This window comes from Silurus aristotelis, assembly GCF_946808225.1.
Source record: "Silurus aristotelis genome assembly, chromosome: 5".
In the NCBI taxonomy this organism is placed as follows: Eukaryota; Metazoa; Chordata; class Actinopteri; order Siluriformes; family Siluridae; genus Silurus; species Silurus aristotelis.
The window spans coordinates 3,853,923-3,876,901 of NC_139578.1; the positions used below are offsets into that span (position 1 = coordinate 3,853,923).

At 40.0% G+C, this 22,979-nt stretch overlaps 1 protein-coding gene across 1 annotated transcript; it reads left to right on the forward strand.

The window, feature by feature from the left end:
• The first annotated feature begins 667 nt into the window (after window positions 1-667).
• Window positions 668-20,931, forward strand: lamc2 (laminin, gamma 2). The gene is made up of 22 exons (XM_083541681.1): window positions 668-809; window positions 4,732-4,905; window positions 6,050-6,173; window positions 6,264-6,355; window positions 6,433-6,564; window positions 6,659-6,848; window positions 9,993-10,105; window positions 10,202-10,396; window positions 10,941-11,114; window positions 12,058-12,291; window positions 13,068-13,204; window positions 14,325-14,478; window positions 15,086-15,291; window positions 16,219-16,298; window positions 16,694-16,831; window positions 16,934-17,078; window positions 17,230-17,376; window positions 17,473-17,584; window positions 18,846-19,039; window positions 19,124-19,282; window positions 19,368-19,467; window positions 20,338-20,931. Exons 1-22 carry the CDS (start codon window positions 743-745, stop codon window positions 20,589-20,591), a joined length of 3,321 nt encoding a protein of 1,106 aa, XP_083397807.1. The 5' UTR covers window positions 668-742; the 3' UTR covers window positions 20,592-20,931.
• Window positions 20,932-22,979: the final 2,048 nt, after the last annotated feature.

The following is a 22,979-nucleotide window of genomic DNA, read 5'->3' on the forward strand; positions in this document are numbered from 1 at the left end:
AATGATTAACATTAGTTCCAACATGACTTTTATGGCATGTTTTTATTGCTGCATAGAAATACCATTTCATGTTGCTACACATTTCATTTCACTTAATATATACCTTAATATGTATATATTCATTTAGATTTTTTGTTTATTACCAAACGATTTTCCTACTGGCGCCAATAAAGAATTCGGATTCTGAATGATTCAAAAGTACCGTACCATTGGTGTGTCTGGAATATGGAAAGTTTCCCATTTAAAGGTGTTTAGGCTCCATTTCCATAGTTCAAATCACGTTTGAACGTCCACCACGTTCACGATTCCACGTGTAACAAAAGGTAGAAACTTTGGACCCTTTTAAATCCCACCTTAAAGAGAAGGAAAGTGTCTTCAAGGCATTGGTAATAATGTTTGATATAATTTATTAAACGGAAAAAAAGGTACAGGAAACGGGTACTTGTTTGGGTACACCTTGAGTACCTTTGGTGTGTAGCTTTTATGTGAAGGATAAATAGTAAAGGCCATTGAGAGTACCGTATGAACGACAAAATTCAATCTATTCTCCTATCGAGTACCCATTTCTGAGTATTTGGATGTGCAACCCGGCCTGCCCTCTGTTTCAGAGTGTGCTTGAATCAGCTCTTGTGAGTCAGTAAGGCGTGAGCGGCGTGTTGTCGCATGCACGAGCCTCCAGACAGTATAAAGCTCGCGAGCGGCCAGACAAGTCAACCAGAGGATTTATTCCACGTGTGGGACCATGACGATCGCACGGATTTTGTTGTGCGCCATCTGCATCTGGTATCACGTTCAAGGAACGTATAGTTGTAAGTGCATTTTAGTATTGTTCCTATTGTTTTTTAACTCTTTTTCAAAAAGACAAAGGCATTCATGACAAATGTCAAACAGTGTATATGTTTTTTATAGTGTTTTTGGAAATCTAGTCAATGATGCCCATGTTGCATTGGACAGTCAGAACATTATAGTTCAAGTAGTTTCTTTTCTACAACAGCGAGAAATCCGTTATATTTTTATTTTATTGGCAAAAAATTACTGTTGCATAGGAATGACACTGGAGATTTCTTTCGTGAATATCCTTACAAACAGTTTCCTGAATTTCTTCATAGACTTTCATAGTCAAATATGGTTCATATCTTTTATGAGGATTTGGACTTGTTATTCCAGTGGTGTAAAGTCTACCTGAAGTTCAAAGTCAATTCCATTGCTGATTTGTGAGGGTTTACTTTGTAAAATACAAAAGCAATCTTTCAAAAAAGGATCGACAAATGAACCAATCATGTCACAAGGGGTGAAGTACATAAAAAGCACATAATAAATCGTTAATTCATAAATGTGGTTGAGTACAGTACAGAGTAAAAGTTGCTTATGTCTTTGATACTCAGTAAAACTAAGTAGTTGAAAAATCACTTAAGTACAGTAACGAAGTAATTTTCAAATCTGAGCTGTTACTATAGAAAGCTGTAGGATTAGAAGAGAAAGCCATAGGATTAGAAGAGCTCAAAATGAAGAATTAAACAGTTTAGTTGTATAAACAAATGTAAAGGTTGCAAAGAAAGCTTTTTCCATGAAATGTTACATACATTGTGTCTTGGTGTGTATTTAGTTTTACAAAGAAAATGTACATAATTGAGCTACAAGTCTCTTGAATGTAGGCGTGATAGTGAATTGATTAATGGATAATCCAAGTAACATAATAAATGCCTAAATGTGTGCCAAGTCCTTCAACATAATGTCATTCTGTATGTCAACTGGCAACTGTCCATGGATTTGTTTGTTTTTTTCACACCATGGAAACATTTTATGTTTTGACTAACGTAGATCAGGAAGCTGACTTCTTAAATGAAACCCTGTGTGACCCCCAACATCCCACGGCAAATTTAGTCCCCATTTGCAGTTATAATAACCTCCATTCTTCTAAAAAGATGTTCTAGATTTTGTTGTTCATTCAACCGCAAGGGTGTTTGTAAACCCAGTTCAGTTGAGGTGAGGAGGCCTGGGGTGCAGTCAGCGTGTACATTCATCCCAAAGATGTACGATAAGATTAAGGTCTGAGATCTTCCACTCCAACCAATGTATACCTTATATTCATGGATCTGGCTTTGGTGAAGAAATTATGCTAAGAGTTTGGCGGGAACAATCAAGTGTTCCAATAATATGTTTTTCCATGTAGCGTACCATTACGTAGCATCGCCTTTTAAAAATGTAAGCCATTACCAAATAGTTTCCATTATGTAGTGTATTGCTGTACATCATTACATCATTTTTATTAAACCAATGAAAAAACTTATTGAAATCCGGACACCTAATAATGGCTTAATGCTAACTATTAGTATCCAGTAGATACCATAGAGCAGCACCTGTCCGTGGGTCAATAGGTACTGGGCCGCACAGAAAGAATACATCACTTACATTATTTCCGTTTTATTTATATATGATTCTGAACGATGTTTTATTTTGGAAAATTACCAGATTCTCTCTGCCACATCTGTCTATGACTCACTCTTGATGCAGGCCAAGATGCCTCGGTCACATGTCTTACCTCCATCCGCTACCTTCTTAAAGGGGCTGCTCCAGCTGCTAACGCATTAGCGCTAAATTGAAACCCCCAAGTTAGCAAAATAAACAAAAAAAAAACAACACAGTGGATTCACGTTTAATATTATATTTAGAAAATACCAGTTTTTATGCCGGTCATATCATTTTATTTCGTTGTATTTATCCGTCACACCTTAAAGGCCGGTCCATGAAAATATTGTCCGACATTAAACTGGTCTGTGGTGCAAAAAAGGTTGGGGACCGCTGCTATAGAGCATGTGATCCAGGATACCATTTATTGTTTAGAGCATCCCCAAAACTTTGGGGGTTGTTTCCGATCTGCAGTGGTCAGTATCTATTAAAAGTGGTATGACCGTGGGGAGCGAAGGTTGGCCCGTGTGGTCCGATCCAACAGACAAGCTCCTGTAGCTTAAATTGCTGAAGAAGTTAATGCTGTTGATGCTTGATGGGTCACGACTGTTTGAGCAGCAAAAGGGGAATCAACACAATATTAGGCAGGTGGTCATAATGTAAACAAGAACCAGAGTGCAAGGTAGTGGAGGAAGTATGACGCTCTAAACAATGTTCTGCTCAGAAACATTGGGTTCTGGGATTCATGAGAATGTTACTTTGACCTAACTAAACATTACTGCAGACCAAGTACCCCTTTGTTGCAATGGTATTCCTGAATGACACGCTAAAAATGATTTGGCCTCCAAATTCCCCAGATCTCAGTCCAAATTAGGATCGAATGAGGACAGAAAGTCCAATCCACGGAGGTGCCATCTTGCAACTAACAAAACTTGGTGCCAGATACCACATTGCACTCATGGGGAGTCCAGATGAGTCTTAATGAGTCAGACTTATTTTGTTGGCAAAAGGGGTATCTACAAGATATTACTCAGGTTGCTTTAATATTACAGCTAACTGGAGTTTATAGTCAAAGACTTGTTTCTACAAGGAATCAGGAAAGACTTATGCAGTATGGGGTTATTTGTACAAATGCTGAAAGCTGATGAGGTGTCTAATAGTGTACAAAGATTCCTTTTAATCCAATTGACTGGATCAGCCTGATACCCACTAAAGTACAAGCATAAACCTGCCCAAAGCCACTTCATATATATTGTTTAACCAACAAAAGCAAGTCCGCTTCGCGTACCTGTGTGTGTGCACGCCCACGATTGACAAGCTTTATGATCCTTGATGGTCCTGGGTGTCATTTTGTTGTCCTTTCTGTCATTTTCTTATTCACATCCTTTGTGTTTGAAATGCGTTGCCTGCTATTTCTAGTAGAAGAATGCAGGTGTCTATTTCAGGGTGTGGTCTTAACCCTGACATTGTGCAGGTACACATACAAGCTTGTTTGATGATTACGCCATTTATGCTTCCAAACTTTGGGCACCATCCTCAGAAAGTTTTTAAGCGAGTAAATACCTGTAACAACTTGGCACTGAAAACTGGCACATGATCTCAATGTTAATGCACCTGGTTTGGTTTGATAAAATGATGAATAAAATGATCCTTGAAGCATCCAAAGGAACACTATGTACACACTTTCAAGAACTGGTAGTACAGCCATAGCTCTTTAATCAAATCAGTGATTGCGTCAATATGATGTAGATCCCGCCACCACCACCATGCTTCTCTGGTCTATTTTTTTGTTTTAGCATACTTTTCTATTGTTTGGGAGCTTAATGGTGCTCATAACCCTGTTTCTTTATGTCTATTTCCTAGTATGTATTGTGGCCTTGTAGGAATAGGTGAACTTGCAGTACTTTTTGGACATCCCAGTCCACATTTAGTGCCCGTTTTCTGTTATAAAGACCTCCACTATTTTGGGACTATGTTCTAGATTTGTGCTAGACTGAGCTTGTGGAGATTTTTGTGAGATTCATTCAGCCACAAGGATGTTGGTAAAGTGAGGTACTAATGTAGGTGGGGTGCAGTCAGTGTTTCATTTCATTCCAAAGGCATGGGGGGAAAATTTAGGCTAGTGCATCCAGAGACATCATATAAAATTGTGTCTCCAACCTTGTGGTAACAGTTTGGGAAAGAACCACATATGGCTGGAAAAGTCAGAATTTTCCTCTACTTTTGTCCATCTAGTATATATACATATATAATTACAGATGTGAAAATGGTTTACACTGACTAACATCTGGCTTTTTTTGTCTGTTTGCTGCTTCATTGAAGCCTCAAGCTGCTCATGCAATGGAAATGCTCTGTACTGTGTGCGAGACTCTTTGGGCCTGCGCTGTGCCAACTGCCAAGACAACACCGAAGGCCGGCACTGTGAGAACTGCAAGGAAGGATACTACCACCAGAGAGCAGGAGAACGTTGCCTGCCCTGCTTCTGCAACCCTGTAGGTAGGTAACCATCTGGATGGAGTTTAATGATCTGCTTATGGAACTTTTTTTTTGGTAATATTACACAGTATATTGTGTCTTGATCATCTAAAATCCTCCACTGAACTCTATTCTTTTATATTACCGGATTTTAATGTAATTTTTATATGGAAAAACCACAATATTAAAATTCAGATTTAAAATATAGAACAGTTGTACACTACTTGGCAACCCTTCTAAGAATGAATAAATACATAATTCATAAATTTTTTTTAGTTCTTAGTTTTGTATATTGCTCTTGGTGCTAGCATTCATAATTGTATATTCTATTTGACTCAGATAGTAAGGACGTTGTAAATCTTTTTTTTTTTGTCGTATTTGTTATTTTTCTGAAGTATTTCCATTTGGGGGTTTTTATTTTTTACTTGAACTTTACTACATCTTAAAGTTACAATGGTTCGACTTAAGATTTTTCTATCTTACGATGACGATACGACAACACATCTGGGATGAACGTATCTCTCGCCCTGTAATATGCCCCACTCTTGCTAGCGGTCAAAGGAGTAAAGTTGTCTCAGTGTGCATTTGTTTTAAACAGCAATTTTAGTGATAAAAGCATGTCTTCCAAGTGTCCAAGTATGTCTCCTGCTTGTAGTGAAAAAAAAAGAAGAGGAAATCCATCAGTTTAGAGCAGAAAATTCAAATTAGAAATAAGCATGAAGCAGGAAATACTGCACAGTCATAGCACCATCTTTGACTTGCGATTTTTTTGACTTACGATGGGGTCGTCGTAACGTATCTCCATCGTAAGTAGAGAACTACCTGTATTTGTTTTCTTACAATATAGAAAAAAATCTATTTTGATATTTCTACCTGTATAAAAGATATTACATGACTTGTTTTTAATATGGAAATTATATGGAACCTATACTATATGGGCAAAAGTGTCGGAACAGCTGACTTTCCTAGCTATATATGCCATGTAAAGATATGCTCTAGAAGGGATGAATGCTCCTGCTTTAGAGCTCTAATTCAACCCTAGTGGTCACTTCTGAGATAAATTGGATTTTTTTTAAAGAACACCAACTTTCGTATATGTAGTGTACTTAGCTAGGTGAATTGTCCAATGCATATGAATAAGCGATCTGTGATGCCATGTTGCCAGGTTCTGAGGGGGCAGGATGTGACAGTCAGGGGCAGTGTGTGTGCAAGCGAGGTGTACAAGGGGCCCGGTGTGACCGCTGTGCTAACGGATCTCCGATCACATCTTCCGGTTGTGAGGCGCTCCAGTGAGTATTGATACCAGTAAATGCCTACTCAAGCAGTTCTATCATTTCTATATGTTTGTTACTTAACAATTTTTTTTCCATTGTGTTCAGGCAGAGGACTTGCTTCTGTAACGGTCATTCAAACGAGTGTTACCCAGCCCGGGGTTACTCGGTTTACAACATCGTTTCCACTTTCGATCAAGGTGAGCCGGTGCTTGTATTGGTTCAACGACCTTCTTGAAATATTCGAAAGGAAAATAACAATGTAGTGTAAATGCAGGGATGGACGGCTGGAGGGTCGTCACTGCTCCGAACGTGAGTCCGTCCCAGGTGCAATTCCGCTGGTCTCCGGCACACCACAGTGTGGAGGTCATGTCTACAGACATCCTGCCTGCTTACTTGTCTGCCCCAGGTTCCGAGATTTACTCAATCTATTTCAATTAATCAGCAAACCATGATGTATGATGAATTTATTAATTAATTTCTTTGCTTTTTTTCATTCTCAGCTCAATATTTGGGCAACCAGGCTCTGAGCTATGGTCAGACGCTATCCTTTGTTCTCCGTCTGAGCCGAGGAGTCCGCTATCCCTCCCCATCAGATGTCGTGTTAGAAGGAGCCGGATTAAAGGTTTCTGCTCCACTGGGAAATTTGAGGACCGTCATCGCCTGTGGCAAGAAAATTACCTACACTTTTAGGTATTCATTTGTGGTTCACATTAGTGATTTCAGTTCAGTTCATCTTTATTTTGTTACAACTAAGCAGTAGAGGATTAAGGGCTTTGCTTAAGTTCCCAGCAGTAGCAGCATGGTGGTGCTGGGATTTAAACCTATGACCTTCCAATCCAGAGTCCACTGCCTTAACCACTGAGATACAACCTTCCCTACATACAACATAGAGCTACATTAAACAACATAGAGCTACATTAAACAACATAGCGATATATCAAACAACATAGGGCTACATCAAAAAACATAGAGCTACATATAAAAGAAACAGCTACTTCACACAACATAGAGCTACATCAAACAACATGGAGCTACATAACTTGACATAGAGCTACATAACTTGACATGGAGCTACATCAAACAAGATAGAGCTACATAAACAACATAGAGCTACATTAAACCACATAGAGCTACATCAAACAACATAGAGCTACATAAAAAAAACATAGAGCTACATCACACAACATAGAGCTACATCAAACAACTTGGAGCTACATAACATGACATAGAGCTACATCAAACAACTTGGAGCTACATAACATGACATAGAGCTACATCAAACAACTTGGAGCTACATAACTTGACATAGAGCTATATAACTTGATATAGAGCTACACCAAACAACATAGAGCTACATAAACAGCATAGAGCTACATTAAACCACATAGAGCTACATCAAACAACATAAGGCTACATTAAAAAAAAAACATAGAGCTACATCAAACAACTTGGAGCTACATAACATGACATAGAGCTACACCAAACAACTTGGAGCTACATAACTTGACATAGAGCTACATAACTTAATATAAAGCTATACCAAACAACATAAAGCTACATAAACAGAATGGAGTTACACCAAACCACATAGAGCTACATCAGACAACATAGGGCTACATAAAAAAACATAGAGCTACATCACACAACATAGAGCCACATCAAACAACTTGGAGCTACATTACATGACATAGAGCTACATCAAACAACATAGAGCTACATAACTTGACATAGAGCTACATAATTTGATATATAGCTACATCAAACAACATAGGGCTACATAAACAGCATAGAGCTACATTAAACCACATAGAGCTACATCAAACAACATAGGGCTACATAAAAAAACCCATAGAGCTACATCAAACAACTTGGAGCTACATAACTTGACATAGAGCTACATAACTTAATATAAAGCTACATCAAACAAAATAGAGCTACATAAACAGCATAGAGCTACATTAAACCACATAGAGCTACATCAAACAACAGGGCTACATAAAAAACCACAGAGCTACATCACACAACATAGAGCTACATCAAACAACATAGAGCTACATCACATGACATAGAGCTACATCAAACAACATAGAGCTACATAACTTGACATAGATCTACATAAAACAACTTGGAACTACATAACTTGACATAGAGCTACGTAACATGACATAGAGCTACACCAAACAACATAGAGCTACATCAAACAACATAGGGCTGCATCAAACAACTTGGAGCTCCATTACATGACATAGAGCTACATCAGACAACATAGAGCTACATAACGCAACATAGAGCTAAGGACTAAACGTAAGTTGTCCTAGCTGCATAAAGTGCATAATATGCAACCTAATGCAAACAGGGCAAGATGAAAGAGAGTGCTAACAGACAATACAAAACAAAACACTACAGGACGGAGACACAAAATACACAAAATACCACCGACCAGAATACATTCTGTATATTGTGTTATGCAATACAACATATAATTCATATTATACAGGAGCAGCATTTTATAGTCTTTGTAGACTTTCTTATAAACCATGACTAGTAGGCTATATTATTAGGAATATTCGTTATATGCTAGACAATGAAAGCATGTGTTCTCAGTGCTGGCTCTGCAGAACCTTCTAGAAAAGTTGGTGTGGGTGTGGTCTGGGCAAAGCCGTGTCTAAAAAAAAAAAGCTTTGTCTGGTACGATGCCATCTGTAATAGCTTTCGGGTGCAGTATTGCCTGAGCAAAGAATTTGAAAGCAACATGTAGGAACAACATGAGAAAACTGACATAGATAATGAATTATTTGTTCTGTAGGATCAACGTTACTATATAATATGCTGTACAAAAGCATTTAGCCCCATTTTATTGATGATTACTGGACAAATGATTTGCCAATAAAAAAAAAAAGTAGGCAGAAAATATTCAGAGAATATTCAGTTACCTGACCTTTCCTAACATATGTGGTTCTTCTCCAAACTGTTACCACAAAGCTGGGGGCACACAATTGTGTAGGACGTCTTTAGATCTTCTTCTTCTTTTGGCTTCTCCCATTAGGGGTTGCCACAGTGGATCATCCGTCTCCATACCCCCCTGTCCTGTACATCTGCCTCTTCCAATCCAACGACCTGCATGTCTTCCCTTACCACATGCATAAACTGCCTCCTTGGTCTTCCTCTTTTCCTCCTTCCTGGTGGCTCCGTCCTCAGCATTCTCTTATATATACCCCATGTCCCTCCTCTGCACATATCCAAACCATCTCAATCTCACCTCCCTTACCTAGTCTCCAAAATGTCCTACATGCGCTGTCTCTCTAATTAACTCGTTTCTAATCCTGTCCATCCTCGTCACTCCCTACGAAAACCTCAACATCTTCAGCTCTGCTACCTCCAGCTCCACCCCTTGTCTTTTACTCAATGCCACTGTCTCTAAACCATACAACACGCAGGTCTCGCCACAGTCCTATAAACTTTCCATTTCACTCTTGCAGACACTCTTCTATCAAATTAGGACATCTTTAGATAAGCCATAATAAACTTTTGTGTTCACTTGAACTTGGAATGATGAAAAAAACTTGAGAGTTTTTGGCACAAACACTTTTGCTCTCAAGTGTCCATCAGGGAGCAGGTGATAACCTCAAAAATGATTGAATTCTAATGAGTGGTACCACCCAAATGAGTCCGGAATCCCCTTTGTGCCCCTCAAGGTTTCTTTTTAAGATCATCACCGTGAGTTTTTCCCTCACCACCATCATCACTGGCTCTGCTTTCTGATCAAATGCAACCAATTGAACATTCACTGTATACACTTTTTATATTATACAATATTGTTGTGTGTTTTTTCAGGCTGGATGAACAACGCAACAGCAAATGGACTCCCCAGCTCTCAGCATTAGAGTTTCAAACCCTTCTGAGCAACATTACGGCCATCAAGATTCGAGTCACTTTCGGGGAAGAGGGTGTGTATACAGTACAAATACACCAATTACGCTCCATTATCATATTTATTTTACTATAAACAATGCTAATTGTTATGTTTTTCCTGATGATACCAGGATATGGCCATCTGGACGACGTCACTCTGGTGTCAGCTCGGTTTGGTCCCGGCTTCCCGGCAACCTGGGTGGAGGAGTGTCGCTGTTCAGCAGGATACGAAGGACAGTTCTGTGAGCGCTGTGCTGCAGGATATAAAAGACGTTTCCCTGAACGGGGCGCCCTTAGCCAGTGTGAGCCATGCGATCCTGTAACAGGTATTTGGTTCAGAAAACAGTTTGTGGTTTTTTTATTTAAGTGTTTTTTCTCGGGAGGTGGAGGTTAAGACTCTGGGTTACTGATCGAAGGTTGGTGGTTCAAGCCTCATTAATGCCAGGCTGCCACTCTTAGGCTTTTGAGCAAGCCCCTTAACCCTCCTCCAGGGGCACTGTATCATGGCGAACCCCAGCTTCTTAAAAATTGCTGGGATACGTGAAGAAAAAAATTTACTGTGCTAGAATGTAAACGACGTTGTTTCAAAAAGTTTCAAGACTAGCTCTGTTTACAAGAAAGTGCTTTATTTATCGAGATTTACACACTAAATAGTCCCCTTCCACAGCAATAAAGCTCTCCCAACATTCCTGCCACTTCTGGAATATGTCCGGGTGCTCCCTGTGACTGTGAAGCCAACAAACTTTTTGATAACATCTTGTTTGTGACCAATAAAGACTCCAGAAATAAGTCTGGGGATTTCATTAACATCACTAACAACAAAAACCAAGGAATTCATGAGGAAATAACGACATGGCATGTTCTTTCTAGGGGACTGCTACTCAGCTGATGAGACTCCTAGTGAACAAGGCTGTGGTGCAGGATACTACAGCGACCCTAAGATTCCCGGAGCTTGCAAGAAGTGCCCATGCCCCGTAGGCTTTATGTGCTTAGTCACACCTGGGACCCTGAATGTAAAGTGCAAATGCCCAGCTGGGACCACAGGTTTGTAAGCAAGCAACATATACATTTTACATTTATAGCAATTGGAAGATGCCCTTATTCAGAGCAACTTGATTCGATAGACTATGAATACTTTCAAGTTAAAAGCCCTGTTAGAAAGGAATATAGCTGATATAGGGGTAGCTAAGTTAAGTACCTCCGGAAGGGGTTGGTCTTCAGATGTTGTTTCAAGACTGTAAGTTACACCACCTAGGTGCTAGGACATAAAAACATTCTTAAAGCAGGCCTTCTTTGTACCATGAGAAGTTGTGGGACCAGTTGAATAGTGGTAGATGATCAGGGGGGTTTTGGTTTTGTATACTAGCATCAGCGTTTTAAATTTAATGCAAGCAGCTGCAATCTGGGATGGTTGCAAAAGTCAAATATATCTCAGAGGCAGTAGTCCAATCTGGAAATTACAAGCATTTTGAAGCAAGCATCAAAATAAATTCCTCTGATGTTGTAAAGCAGAAATAGTAATGACCTTTCCAGAGTTGCAATGTTTGTGGACAAGGACAGTCATTGCAAGCAAGCAGAAAACAAGAATAGATCTCAGACACCAATGGTTTTCTGTTACTGGGGCCACAGGAAATTGTAGGATGTTATCGACAATGCAACACATTATTTCCATAATGAAACAACGGTGCGTTAAAACATTCTGAAGTCCATGGAGTTGTGACCTGGTCTTGATGAACCGTTAGCCGTGTCTTCTTCAGTGAAGTCAATGCACTTCCAGTCAAAACAATGATTTCACACCATATCAAGTCTTGAGTACCCAATTTGAGGCTAGGACTTTGGTATCTTTATGATATACTTAGTTTGTGGCCTATTGTCTTGTTACCTCCAGTGATGGATGAACCCAGGGGTTACAGTTGTGAAATAAGTCATCAAGACTCCACTATTCCCAATAGGAAAAAAAATAATAATTTCCTGTATTGAATTATAGGCTCTCAGTGTCAAAAGTGCAAGGACGGTTTCTATGGAGATCCTCTTGGAGAGAGTGGCGTTTCACGACCCTGCCAGCGCTGCCACTGTAACGGCCACTTGGACTTAAACGCCGTGGGAAACTGTGACCGCTTGAGCGGGGAGTGTTTCAAATGCCTGAACAACACTACAGGCTTTCAGTGTGAGAAGTGCTTGGAGGGATTCTTCCACAGCAAAGCGGGCACTGTTTGCCTAGGTAACGGTCACTGATTCAACACGTAATTTAATGCAATACAATGCAATAGAAAAAAAAGGATGCTCTGCAATTCAATATGGTACAGATAGTTCATAGCAAATCATAGATGTATTTAAGCGTTTTCTGACTTCTAACACATGGCCATTTTACAAACAAGCCTTTGTAGTGCAAAAAAAAAAAAGGATAACAAGATGAAATAAAAACAGATGTTCTGTTCCTGTTCTGCCTCCAGGAAGTTACAGCTCTTCCTCTGCCATGTTAATCTGTATTCTATGTGACTCTCAGGACACACCTCGGTCTCCATGTTGCGATACGTCATATTCACGTGGCAGCAGCAGTGCTTGAGAAACAGTTTGATGAGCAGAAATCAATCCAATATCAAATATTGGCCACAAATTATTGTTTACATTGTATATAATAACAGTATAGCGCATCTACTAAAAATGATATAGAAATAAATTTTTTTTTTTTTTTTTTACTGATTCAAATATGTTAAAAACGATGCATCGTGATACAAATGCTGTATCCAATGCACACTTTTTTTAAACGATGCTTCACATTATGCAGATAAATCTAGGGTTGAGGGGTTTAGAGCTTAATAGGAGGCCACTCAAGATCCAAACCGAAGATTTCCATTTGTATTACAGGTTTGCGTTATCTCATTTATGTAACAATTATTTTTAGCTCTGTTTACAATAATGACTTTGTTCCAAGGATGTAGTACCTTGTACTGATGTAAACCAGCGTCTCACTGTGTTCTCTTGTCCGTCTTCCAGAATGTAATTGCAACCCGAAGGGATCGTTCGCCAGCTCCTGCAGCGACCAGGGCCAGTGCAAGTGTAAAGATGGTTTCGAGGGACAAAAGTGTTTTAGATCCACATGTTCGTCATGCTACGATCCTGTCAAGAGCCAGGTGGGGGGGAATGTGTACTGCATTTCAGACCTTACCGGTTATTTCCATTTGAATAAATAATTACTCATCCAGACAGTGCAATAAAACAATATATATTTAACATATACATTCTATGGACATGGGAAAGTTTATAGGACTGTGGTGAGACCTGCGATGTTGTATGGATTAGAGACAGTGGCATTGAGTAAAAGACAGGAGGTGAAGCTGGAGGTAGCAGAGCTGAAGATGTTGAGGTTTTCGTTGGGAGTGACGACGATGGACAGGATTAGAAATAAGTTTATTAGAGGGACAGCCCATGTAGGACATTTTGGAGACAAGGTGATGGAGGTGATTTTGAGATGGTTTGGACATGTGCAGAGGAGGGACATGAGTTATATTGGTAGAAGAATGCTGAGGATGGAGACACCAGGAAGGAGGAAAAGAGGAAGACCAACAAGGAGGTTTTTGGATGTGGTGAGGGAAGACATGCAGGTAGTTGGTGTGAAAGAGGCAGATGTAAAGGACAGGGTGGTATGGAGACGGATGATCCGCTGTGGCGACCCCTAATGGGAGCAGCCGAAAGAAGAACAAGATTCTATGGACAAAAGTACTGGGACACATGACTTTTCCAGCCAAATGGGTTTTCTTCCTAAACTGTTACCACAAACATGGAGATACACAATTGTACAGAATGTCCTTGGATGTGGCATGAAATTTTCCCTTCGTTTAAACTCCAAGCCTGTTCCAAAAGATATGCTTTACATTGAGTGGGAAGATCTTGAGTTGCCTGGTATAGCGCTATAAACACCATTGAACACCTTTGGGATGAATTGGAACGCTGACTACACCCCAGGCCTCCTCACCTACATTAACACCTGCCTTTACTAACACCCTTGTAGATGAATAAGCACAAATGTACAAAATCTAGTGGAACATCTTTCCAGAAGAGTGAAGGTTCTTATAACAGTAAACTGGGAGTAAATGCGGAATGTTCAAAAAGGACATACGAATCTTATCATCAGGTGTCCGCAAACTTGAGTCCATATAGTGTAGAAAAAGTACAGTAAGTTATAGATGTATTACTGAACTGTAATAGTAGTTTGATGAGAAGGCTTAGAATGTGGATTGTTGTGATGAACAGATCGGAAAGTACACAAAGAAGCTGCAGCAGGTCGAGGCTCTGTTTAATGAGGTGGGGACTGGCGGTGCGGACATCGTTGCGGCCATGGAGAATGCAATCAGCACCGCTGAGGAAATGGTCAAGACGGTGGCGCGGGAAGCTGACGCACTTAAGGGTAAAACAATCACTTTCGTCTTTGTATACATTCCTGAAATCTTGGAAAAAAATAATCTTAACCGGTGTTTAAGTTCAAATCCAATCAAATAAATTACAATGTAAAAAAAATTTTTTTTTAAATAAAGTATATTTAAATGGAAAAAAAATCTACAATTATATTAAATTGAAAACATTGATTATATCATTCAATTTAAGAGTTTCGATGAATAAAATAAATACAAAAAAAAATTACATTCAATAAAAAGAAAAATAATAATTTATAATAAAAATACATATATACATATTTTTTATATATATATATATATATATATATATATATATATATATATATATATATATATATATATATATTGTGATGTACCAATTGGCAAAGTAAAAAATACACCATATTTGCTACACACTAAAACTACAGTCAACCCCTAATAATTCGCGATTCGGAAAATTTGTGGGTTCTCATTTGGAACCTAACTAACAGCAAATTGCGGATTAGCTTAATTCGCTGGAATCCGCAGCGAGACCGAATGGTCAGGAACGTTAGGAATAACATTTTATGTATGTCATGTATTTGGTCAACTAAATCTATGTTTTAATCATTTATCCCACAGAAACAGAGAAGATTCTTAATGACCAGCTCTTAACCATTGGCAGCAGTCAGCAGAAAGGCAAGGGAAAAATCCAGGGCATCTCGAAGATCATAGAGAACGTCACTGGGCAGAAGCGGCGGTATCAGCAAGAAGTAGCTGACATCCAGAAACTTATCGGTGATATTAAGCAAAATCTGCGAACGGCCAAGCGGAACATTCAATCGGCTGTGAGTGTTATTGTAATACGAATTGTATGTCACCAATCCCCTCTTGACATCGCAAGTAACATGCCATGTTACCATGTTTTATAAGGTGGTATCAAAAAGTTGCGAGGCTCTGTTCAGGAGAAAGTACTACGTTTACACACTTTTACCTTCAAAATAGTCCTCATGCACAGCAATACAGCGTTCCCAGCGTTCCTGCCACTTCTGTGCTGGAAGTCTTCTTTTCGAGGCGTGTCAAGCACCTACTGCGATTTGCGCAGGATCTCCGCAATGGTGTCAAACAGCAACCTTTAAAATTGACTTTTTTCTTCAGGAGAAGGGCAGGATCCTGGCAAGTAGCAGTGTTGGTGAAAGTTACTTTTAAAAGTAATGCATTAAAATATTGAGTTACTCCCCAAAAAAGTAACTAATTGCGTTACTTAGTTACTTTTTATCGAAAGTAATGCGTTACGTTACTTTTGCGTTACTTTTGCGTTACTTTTTCTGGTTAAGGCTACCCCCAACACTGGCGAGTAGGGTGGGTATGGAAGTGAGATCATGTAGATTGTCCTCCGATGATCATCATGCCGAATGGTTTTGACATTTTGGGGGGTTGAGCCTGTTGAAGGTCTTCCTGCTATCTCATCATCTTCCACTGATGCTCTTCCGCTCTTAAAGCACATGTGCCATTCAAAACACCTCAAACGACCCGTTGCAGCGTTGCCAAATGTTAAACGTATGTCATGTCAATGTCACATCTCTATCCTGCTGTCCATGATGAGATCGCGGGCACGGTAAAGCACGTTGTCAGAATAGCGCCATTAGTCTTGAAACGTTTTTGATACCACCTCGTTGTTCTAGCCCTGTCCTGCCACCTTTGCTTTGCTCTACTGTGTTCACCTGTTCTGTGTTCACTCTTGAGTTCATTCATTCTGCCTTTCTCGATTTTAGGAGCTCCCCATGCAGGATGTGGATCCAGGCACAGACATAGTGTCTGGTTTGGTTCAGAAAGCAAGCGATCTTGCTGAGAAGTGAGCACAGCATTTTCATTTATGCTTGTTAACCTTCAACATCCAGAGCGATAGATTACATATCATATCATATCATGTCATGTCATATCATATCATATCATATCATATCATGTCATATCATATCATATCATATATAATTTTATGGTAACACATTCACAAGTGGTGTGAGGTGCTTAGTATTTAAGCGGAGCCAAAGGTCATAGGTTTAAATTCCAGCCACATCAAGCTGGGCCTCCTAACAAAGCCGTTATCCCCTGTAGCTGCTCAGTTGTATGAATGAGATGAATGTAAAGTTGCTCTGGATAAATGTGTCTGCAAAATGGCGTAAATGTATATCTAGCTTTATACAGTATGTTTTCTTTGCAACTTTATTGACTTGTTGCTTTCCTTATCAGGCACATGGGCGAAGCAGCAACAGTGGAGAAAACAGCCAAGAACTCTCTTCTGGAAGCTGAGAAAGCTTTGGCTCTCATGCGCACCGTCATCAGCGGCGAAAACAAAGTGGGCGAGCAACTTGATGGCCTCAGGACTCGGTAAGTGACTTGATTTAAATGAATATCTGCTGATTTCACTAAAACACACATGGATATATTAGTTACAATATATGTTAATACTTTTTTTAATCCCTGTGGCAGGTACGAGGCAGATATGGCCCAGGTGGATGCCATGAACAAGCTGGCAGCTCGTCTGAGTACTGGTGCGGAGAAAGAAAGCACAGTAGCTCTGGATACCCTGAAACAAATATCTGACCTGGGGAAAAACCTTCCAAAGGCTCCAAAGGTACTGAATGAACAATAGCTATAAACGACTTCCTGTTTCAAAAGGGAGGCAATTTTGATGACTTGTTGATGGTTATGACTTGATAGATTTCACCGATTTTTATTGAGTGCACGTTAATAACTACGCTTCATCCGATCTCTGTCTCCAAAAGGACATCAATGGCTTGGTCACTACACTGGAGGGTCTAGAGAATTCATTCAGGAGTGGCACAGCAGGCTTCATGGACCTTCAGAATCAGGCTGGGGCTGATCAGAGGGAGGCAGAGAAGCTAATGCAACAGCTCAGAGATGCTCAGGGGGTAAAGAAACACCATTTCTTTCACTTTTATAGCCACTATTACATTTTTAAACCTTTGTTTAAAAGCTAAATCTTGTTTTGTACTGTTTCTTTTAAGGTCCAGGGTAAAATGCTTGCCAGGGCCAACGTTGCCAAAGCAGATGCAGACAAAGCCCTGGCACTCTTTAACAACCTGGGAAGTGTGGATCAAGATCTGGAGAAACTCAAAGGTTATAATTCTGTAGTTTGGATCTGATAGCAGGGTTTTTATCAGACCACAAATGTGTGTCTAAGGTTTATGGATACCTTAGGATTCGTAGGTCATTTTAAAACATCCAATTGGACTAAATGTGGAATTGGATGTTTTAAAAGGACCTACAAATCCTAAGATTTCCACAAAACCAGTGTGCTTGTGAAGATTTGTGAAGACTCAGCCAGAAGGGTGTTAAGTAACGTCAGGTACTGATGTAGGTGAGGTGAGGAGGCCTGGGGTTCAGTCAGTGTTTACATTCACCCCAAAGGTGTGGCGCTCTATAGCAGGAGATCTTCCACTTCAACCCATGGAAAGCATCTTTTAGATCAAGTGGAAAATTTAATGCTAGTGCATCCAGTGACATCCTAAATAATTGTCTGTCAGCAAGTTTGAGGTAACAGTTTTGGAAGGAACCATATATGACTGGAAAAGTCAGGTGTGCCAGCACTTTTGTCCATATACACCAAACAGACAGAACATTATGACGTTATGGCACTGATTATCTCTCCATAATGGTACCTGTTAGTGGGTGGGATATATTAGGCAGCAAGTGAGCATTTGTCCTCAGAGATGATGTGTTGGAAGCAGGAAAAATGGGCATGCATAATGATTAGAGCAAGTTTGACCAAATTGGGGCCAAATTGTGATGCTAGATGACTGGGTCAGAGTATCTCCAAAACTGCAGCTTTTATGGGTTCTTCGGTGGTCAGTATCTACATCGGTTTCTGTTCTGTAGTGCTCAGTATCTATAAAAAGTGTTCCATAGAAGGAACATTGGTGAACTGGTGACAGGTTCATGGGTGGCCAAGGCTCATTGATGCTCATTGATATACCCTCATCGATGAGGGTAGCGAAGCCTGGCTTGTGTGGTCCGATCATACAGACAAGCTACTGTAGCTCAAATTGCTGAAGAAGTTAATGATGTTAATGTTTGGTGGGTCAGGACTGTTTTGGCAGAAAAAAGGGGGCCAACATAAATTAGGCAGGTCGTCAAACAATTATGCCGAATCAATTTATGTACTGTATGCACAAAATATTCACATGGCAAAATAGGTCTTGGCAATAAGAAGGAGACACTTGAGGGAGATAACCTTTGACTAAACAGGGGTGGAACAATTAAAATCAAAACACATGGCTAAATATGCAGCATTTAGCAAGAGAAGTATAATCTGTCAGGTTTTTCATTAACTAATGTCTGTAGTACTGTAACTGAAACTATATTACTATATTCTGTTTAGGATTTGAAACCCAGATTAACAGCAATAAGGCTTTGGCTGATGATGCCCTAAGCAAACTGCCCATAATTAGCGGCATTATCGGGAAAGCTGTGATCAACAATGATAAGACTCAGGCCGTCCTGGACCAGATGAGTGACTACAGTGACGCTCTGGCCAAGCTGAACCAGCTGAATACCTCTCTGGCCAACATAGAGGTAATTGAAATCTACATGTTTTATTATATCTTATTTTACAAATAAATTTGTTTCCTGAGGTGTCTGTTATTCTTGTCTCTGTAGAAAATGTCCGCTTCCTTTCCATCCTCCGCGGATTTTCTGAAAAGTGTCACGACCCTGAAAGGAGACCTGGATGACCTGAATATCCAATTGGACTCAACCAGTAATAAATTGACCAAAGAGAAAACAAATGCTGAAAGAGAGAGGAAGCTAGCCGAGAAGGTATCACTGACAACATGAAATCTTACATCAAAGCCTTATTTCGTGCATGTGGTAGTCGCTAATCATATTTTGGTTTTGTGTTCAGGTTGATCGGGAGGCCAGCGAAGCGTATATCAACGCAAACAACACTAGAGGTGCTGTCGGAGATGCTCTGAAGACCGTGAATAACCTTCTGGGGTTATTAGGTGAGTCCTTGTGTTTATTCGATTGATTGCTGTATTTGGCATTATTGACTATATACTGTATGAACTGCAAACTATACTATATAGACAACATAATTGGGTCACTTGACTTTCCAGCCGTATATGCTACTTGCCCAAACTGTTACCTTAAAGTTGGAGGCACAAAAGTGTATAAGCTTGAACTTAAAAAAATGGGCAGAGCACACTAATTTGTGGAAGACTGTGTCTACAAATGCTGGTTTAATCTCTATCATGCAAATAAGAAGGTATAAATCTTTATAATCCTCTCTGTGCCTAAGCTTATTGTGGAAAACTGTTCTGTGTTCAAACTAATCGGAAATAAAAATTTTGTTTTGGAAACCATGGACACCTCATCTTCCATACTAAAGAGGAGCGGGACCATCTGGCATCTGGCTTGTTGATCCAAACTTGTTTCAGCATGATAACGTCCCCCTTCCCACCTGATATGCTTTTTGAACATCTCTTTCCACATTTAGTTCCCATTTGCTCTTAAAATAGCCTCCACTCTTTTGAGAAGATGTTCCCAAAGGTGTTTAATAAGGTTTAGCTCAGAGCTCTATAGCAGGGGATCTTCCACTCTAACCCATGTAATCCATATTTTCATAGCGCTTACATTTCAAAAGACATTTCACACACTCCAAAAATTGAGTGGAACATCTTCCCAGTCTTAAAGTTTAAGTAAAGGAAAAAAGACAATTGTGTCCCTCCAACATTGTTTTAACAGTTTGGGGAAGAACCACATATGGCTGGAAAAGTCAAGAGTCCTAATATGTTTATACTAATAGTGTATGTGTTTGTCTATATAAGCTACGGTTGTGATATAAGAGTTAAAATCTGGCATATGTCCCACAGGAACCCCGGGAGACCTTGACAATAAGAAGGTGGCGGATCTGGAGAACGCTATAAATACAAGCCGCAGGCGTGTGGAGACCGAACTCAAGCCCCGTCTCCGAGAGCTGGAGGACAAGGAGGCTCAGCAGAGAGCTGCCATCACACGCATGATCAGCGATATCGAAACCATCCTGGCCGATATCGGCAACCTGGAGCACATCAACCAAACCATTCCAAGCGGCTGCTTTAACACGCCCCCAATCGAGAGGGCTTAGTGAAATGCAATGGACTAAAGAAAATGCCTTAGACACTTTTTTTTCTTCCTTTTTGTGTGGATTTTGTACCGAATGTTTACGTCACCATCTTTTACTAACTATATTTATGTGTTTTCTTGGGACAAAAAGAGAACTGTGATGATAGATTTAGATACAATTTGTTTTGTTTATTGGATTTCCAAAGACATTCCCATTTACAGTATAATGCAGCAGCTAAGGTGTGTGTATGTTAGCATGCAAAACCGAAGCCTGCGAATGACTATGTCGTTTTAAAAACTATCAGTATTTATTGTGTGTATGGTGCTTTTTAAATAAAACGTTCTGGAACTTTAATTACAAAGTTGGATTGATTTTTGCCCCTTTTTTTCTATTTACACTACACGTTATGGGCACAAGTATTAGGATTCCTGACTTTCCCAGTCATATGTGGTTTCTCCACCAAAGTGTTGGACCTGAAGGCACACTATTGTATAGTCTCAAGATGCTGTAGCATGAAAATTTTCTCTTCACTTGAACCGAGACCCAAACCTGTTCCAGCAATGCCCCTGTGCACAAAGCCAGCTAAATAAAGATATGGTTTCCATGGGTTGGATTGAGTGGAAGATCTTGAGTGGCCCACTTTAGAGATCTCAGCTCAATCCTAAAAGACCTTAAAAATCAATTGGAACACTGACTGCACCCCAGGCCTCCTCACCTTACCTATATCAGTACCGAATTTACTAACAGTGGCTAGTTTGTTTAATGGTTTTATGTCACTGTTGACCTCAATTTTCGGAGAAAATCATGGTTACGGAGTTATTAATGCAAATGTATGTCCAAAATTTGCCTTGATGGTGATAGTTATATTTGCTGTAAACCAGAAAGTGCTTGCAGTGTTAATAGACAGGTGGTTTTAGAGATAGAGTACGGATATAAATATAGAGTACAGTACACAACCCCAATTCCAAAAAGTTGGGACACTGTGTAAAATGTAAATGAAAACAGAAGGCAATGGGAGAGTGGTGGCTCCAGCGGTTAAGGCGCTGATCGGAAGGTCTGGGGTTCAAGCCCCGGTATCGCCAAGCTGCCACTCTTGGGCCCTTGAGCAACGCCCTTAACCCTCTATGCTCCGGGGGTCCCTTACGAGGGAAATATCAAGGTCTGTGACGTCGGAGTGACGTGGGGCCGCCTTCCCGTGGGCTCACCACCTGCAGGAGGGACCGTAAGGGACGGTGCTGTGAGAATTGGGCAGCAGTCGAAGGCGGGGGTCTGCTTAGACTGCTGCCCCCGCGACCCGAATTACGGATAAGCGGGAGAAAATGACATGATGACATGACAACAGAAGGCAATGATTTGCAAATCTCACAAACCCATATTTTATTCACAATAAAACAGATAAAGCATAGTAACTGTTTAAACTGAGAATATATACCAATTTAAGTAAAAACATAATGTAGTTGTGTATTTGATGGCTTCAACATGTTTCAGAAAAGTTGGGACAGGGCCATGTTTAACACTGCGTAGCATCACTTCTTTTGTCTGTATACTTCTGTGAACTGAAGAGACCAGTTGATGAAGTTTTGGGAGAGGAATGTTGTCCCATATGTGTCTGATACAAGATTCTAGCTGCTCAACAGTTCTGGGTGTCCTTTGTTGTATTTTTTGTTTAATGATGCACCAAATGTTTTTAAATGGTAAAAGGTCTAGACTGCAGGCAAGCCAGTTTAGGACTCTTTTTTTTTTTACACAGTCATGCTGTTGTAATGGATGCAGTTAGCATTGCCTCACTCAAACATGCAAGGCCTTCCCTGAGCAAGACATTTTCTGGATGGATTTGTTGCTCTAAAACCTTTATCTACCATTCAACATTCCAAATGTGCAAGCTTTCCATTCCACAGGCACTAATGCACTCCTATACCACCAGAGATGTGGCTTTTTTTGGCCTGAGCACTGACAACAAACCAGAAAGTCCCTTTCCTCTTCAGTCCAGAATACGTGGTGTCCATGGTTTCCAACAAGAAATTTCAATTTCCATTTGTTTGACCACAGAACAGTTTTTAAGTTTGCCTCACGTTGTACAGTAAATGAGCTTTGGCCCACATAGGATGGCAACGTATTTGGATCATGTTCACGCATGCCTTCTTCTTTGTTCGATAGGGTTTTAACTTACAATTCTGTACACGGGCTTTCACAAATTGGTGAAGCTCTGCCTATCTTTACTTCTGAGAGACTTTCTAAGATACACTATTTATACCCAATCATCTTACTGACCTGTTGTCAATTAACCTCATCAGTTGCAAAATGTTTCTCCAACTGTTTAATTTTAATAACACTTACTTTTTTTGTCCCTTCGAAGACCTGATGCAGCCATCAAATTCAAAAGGACCTCATTTTTTTTTTATTCTACAT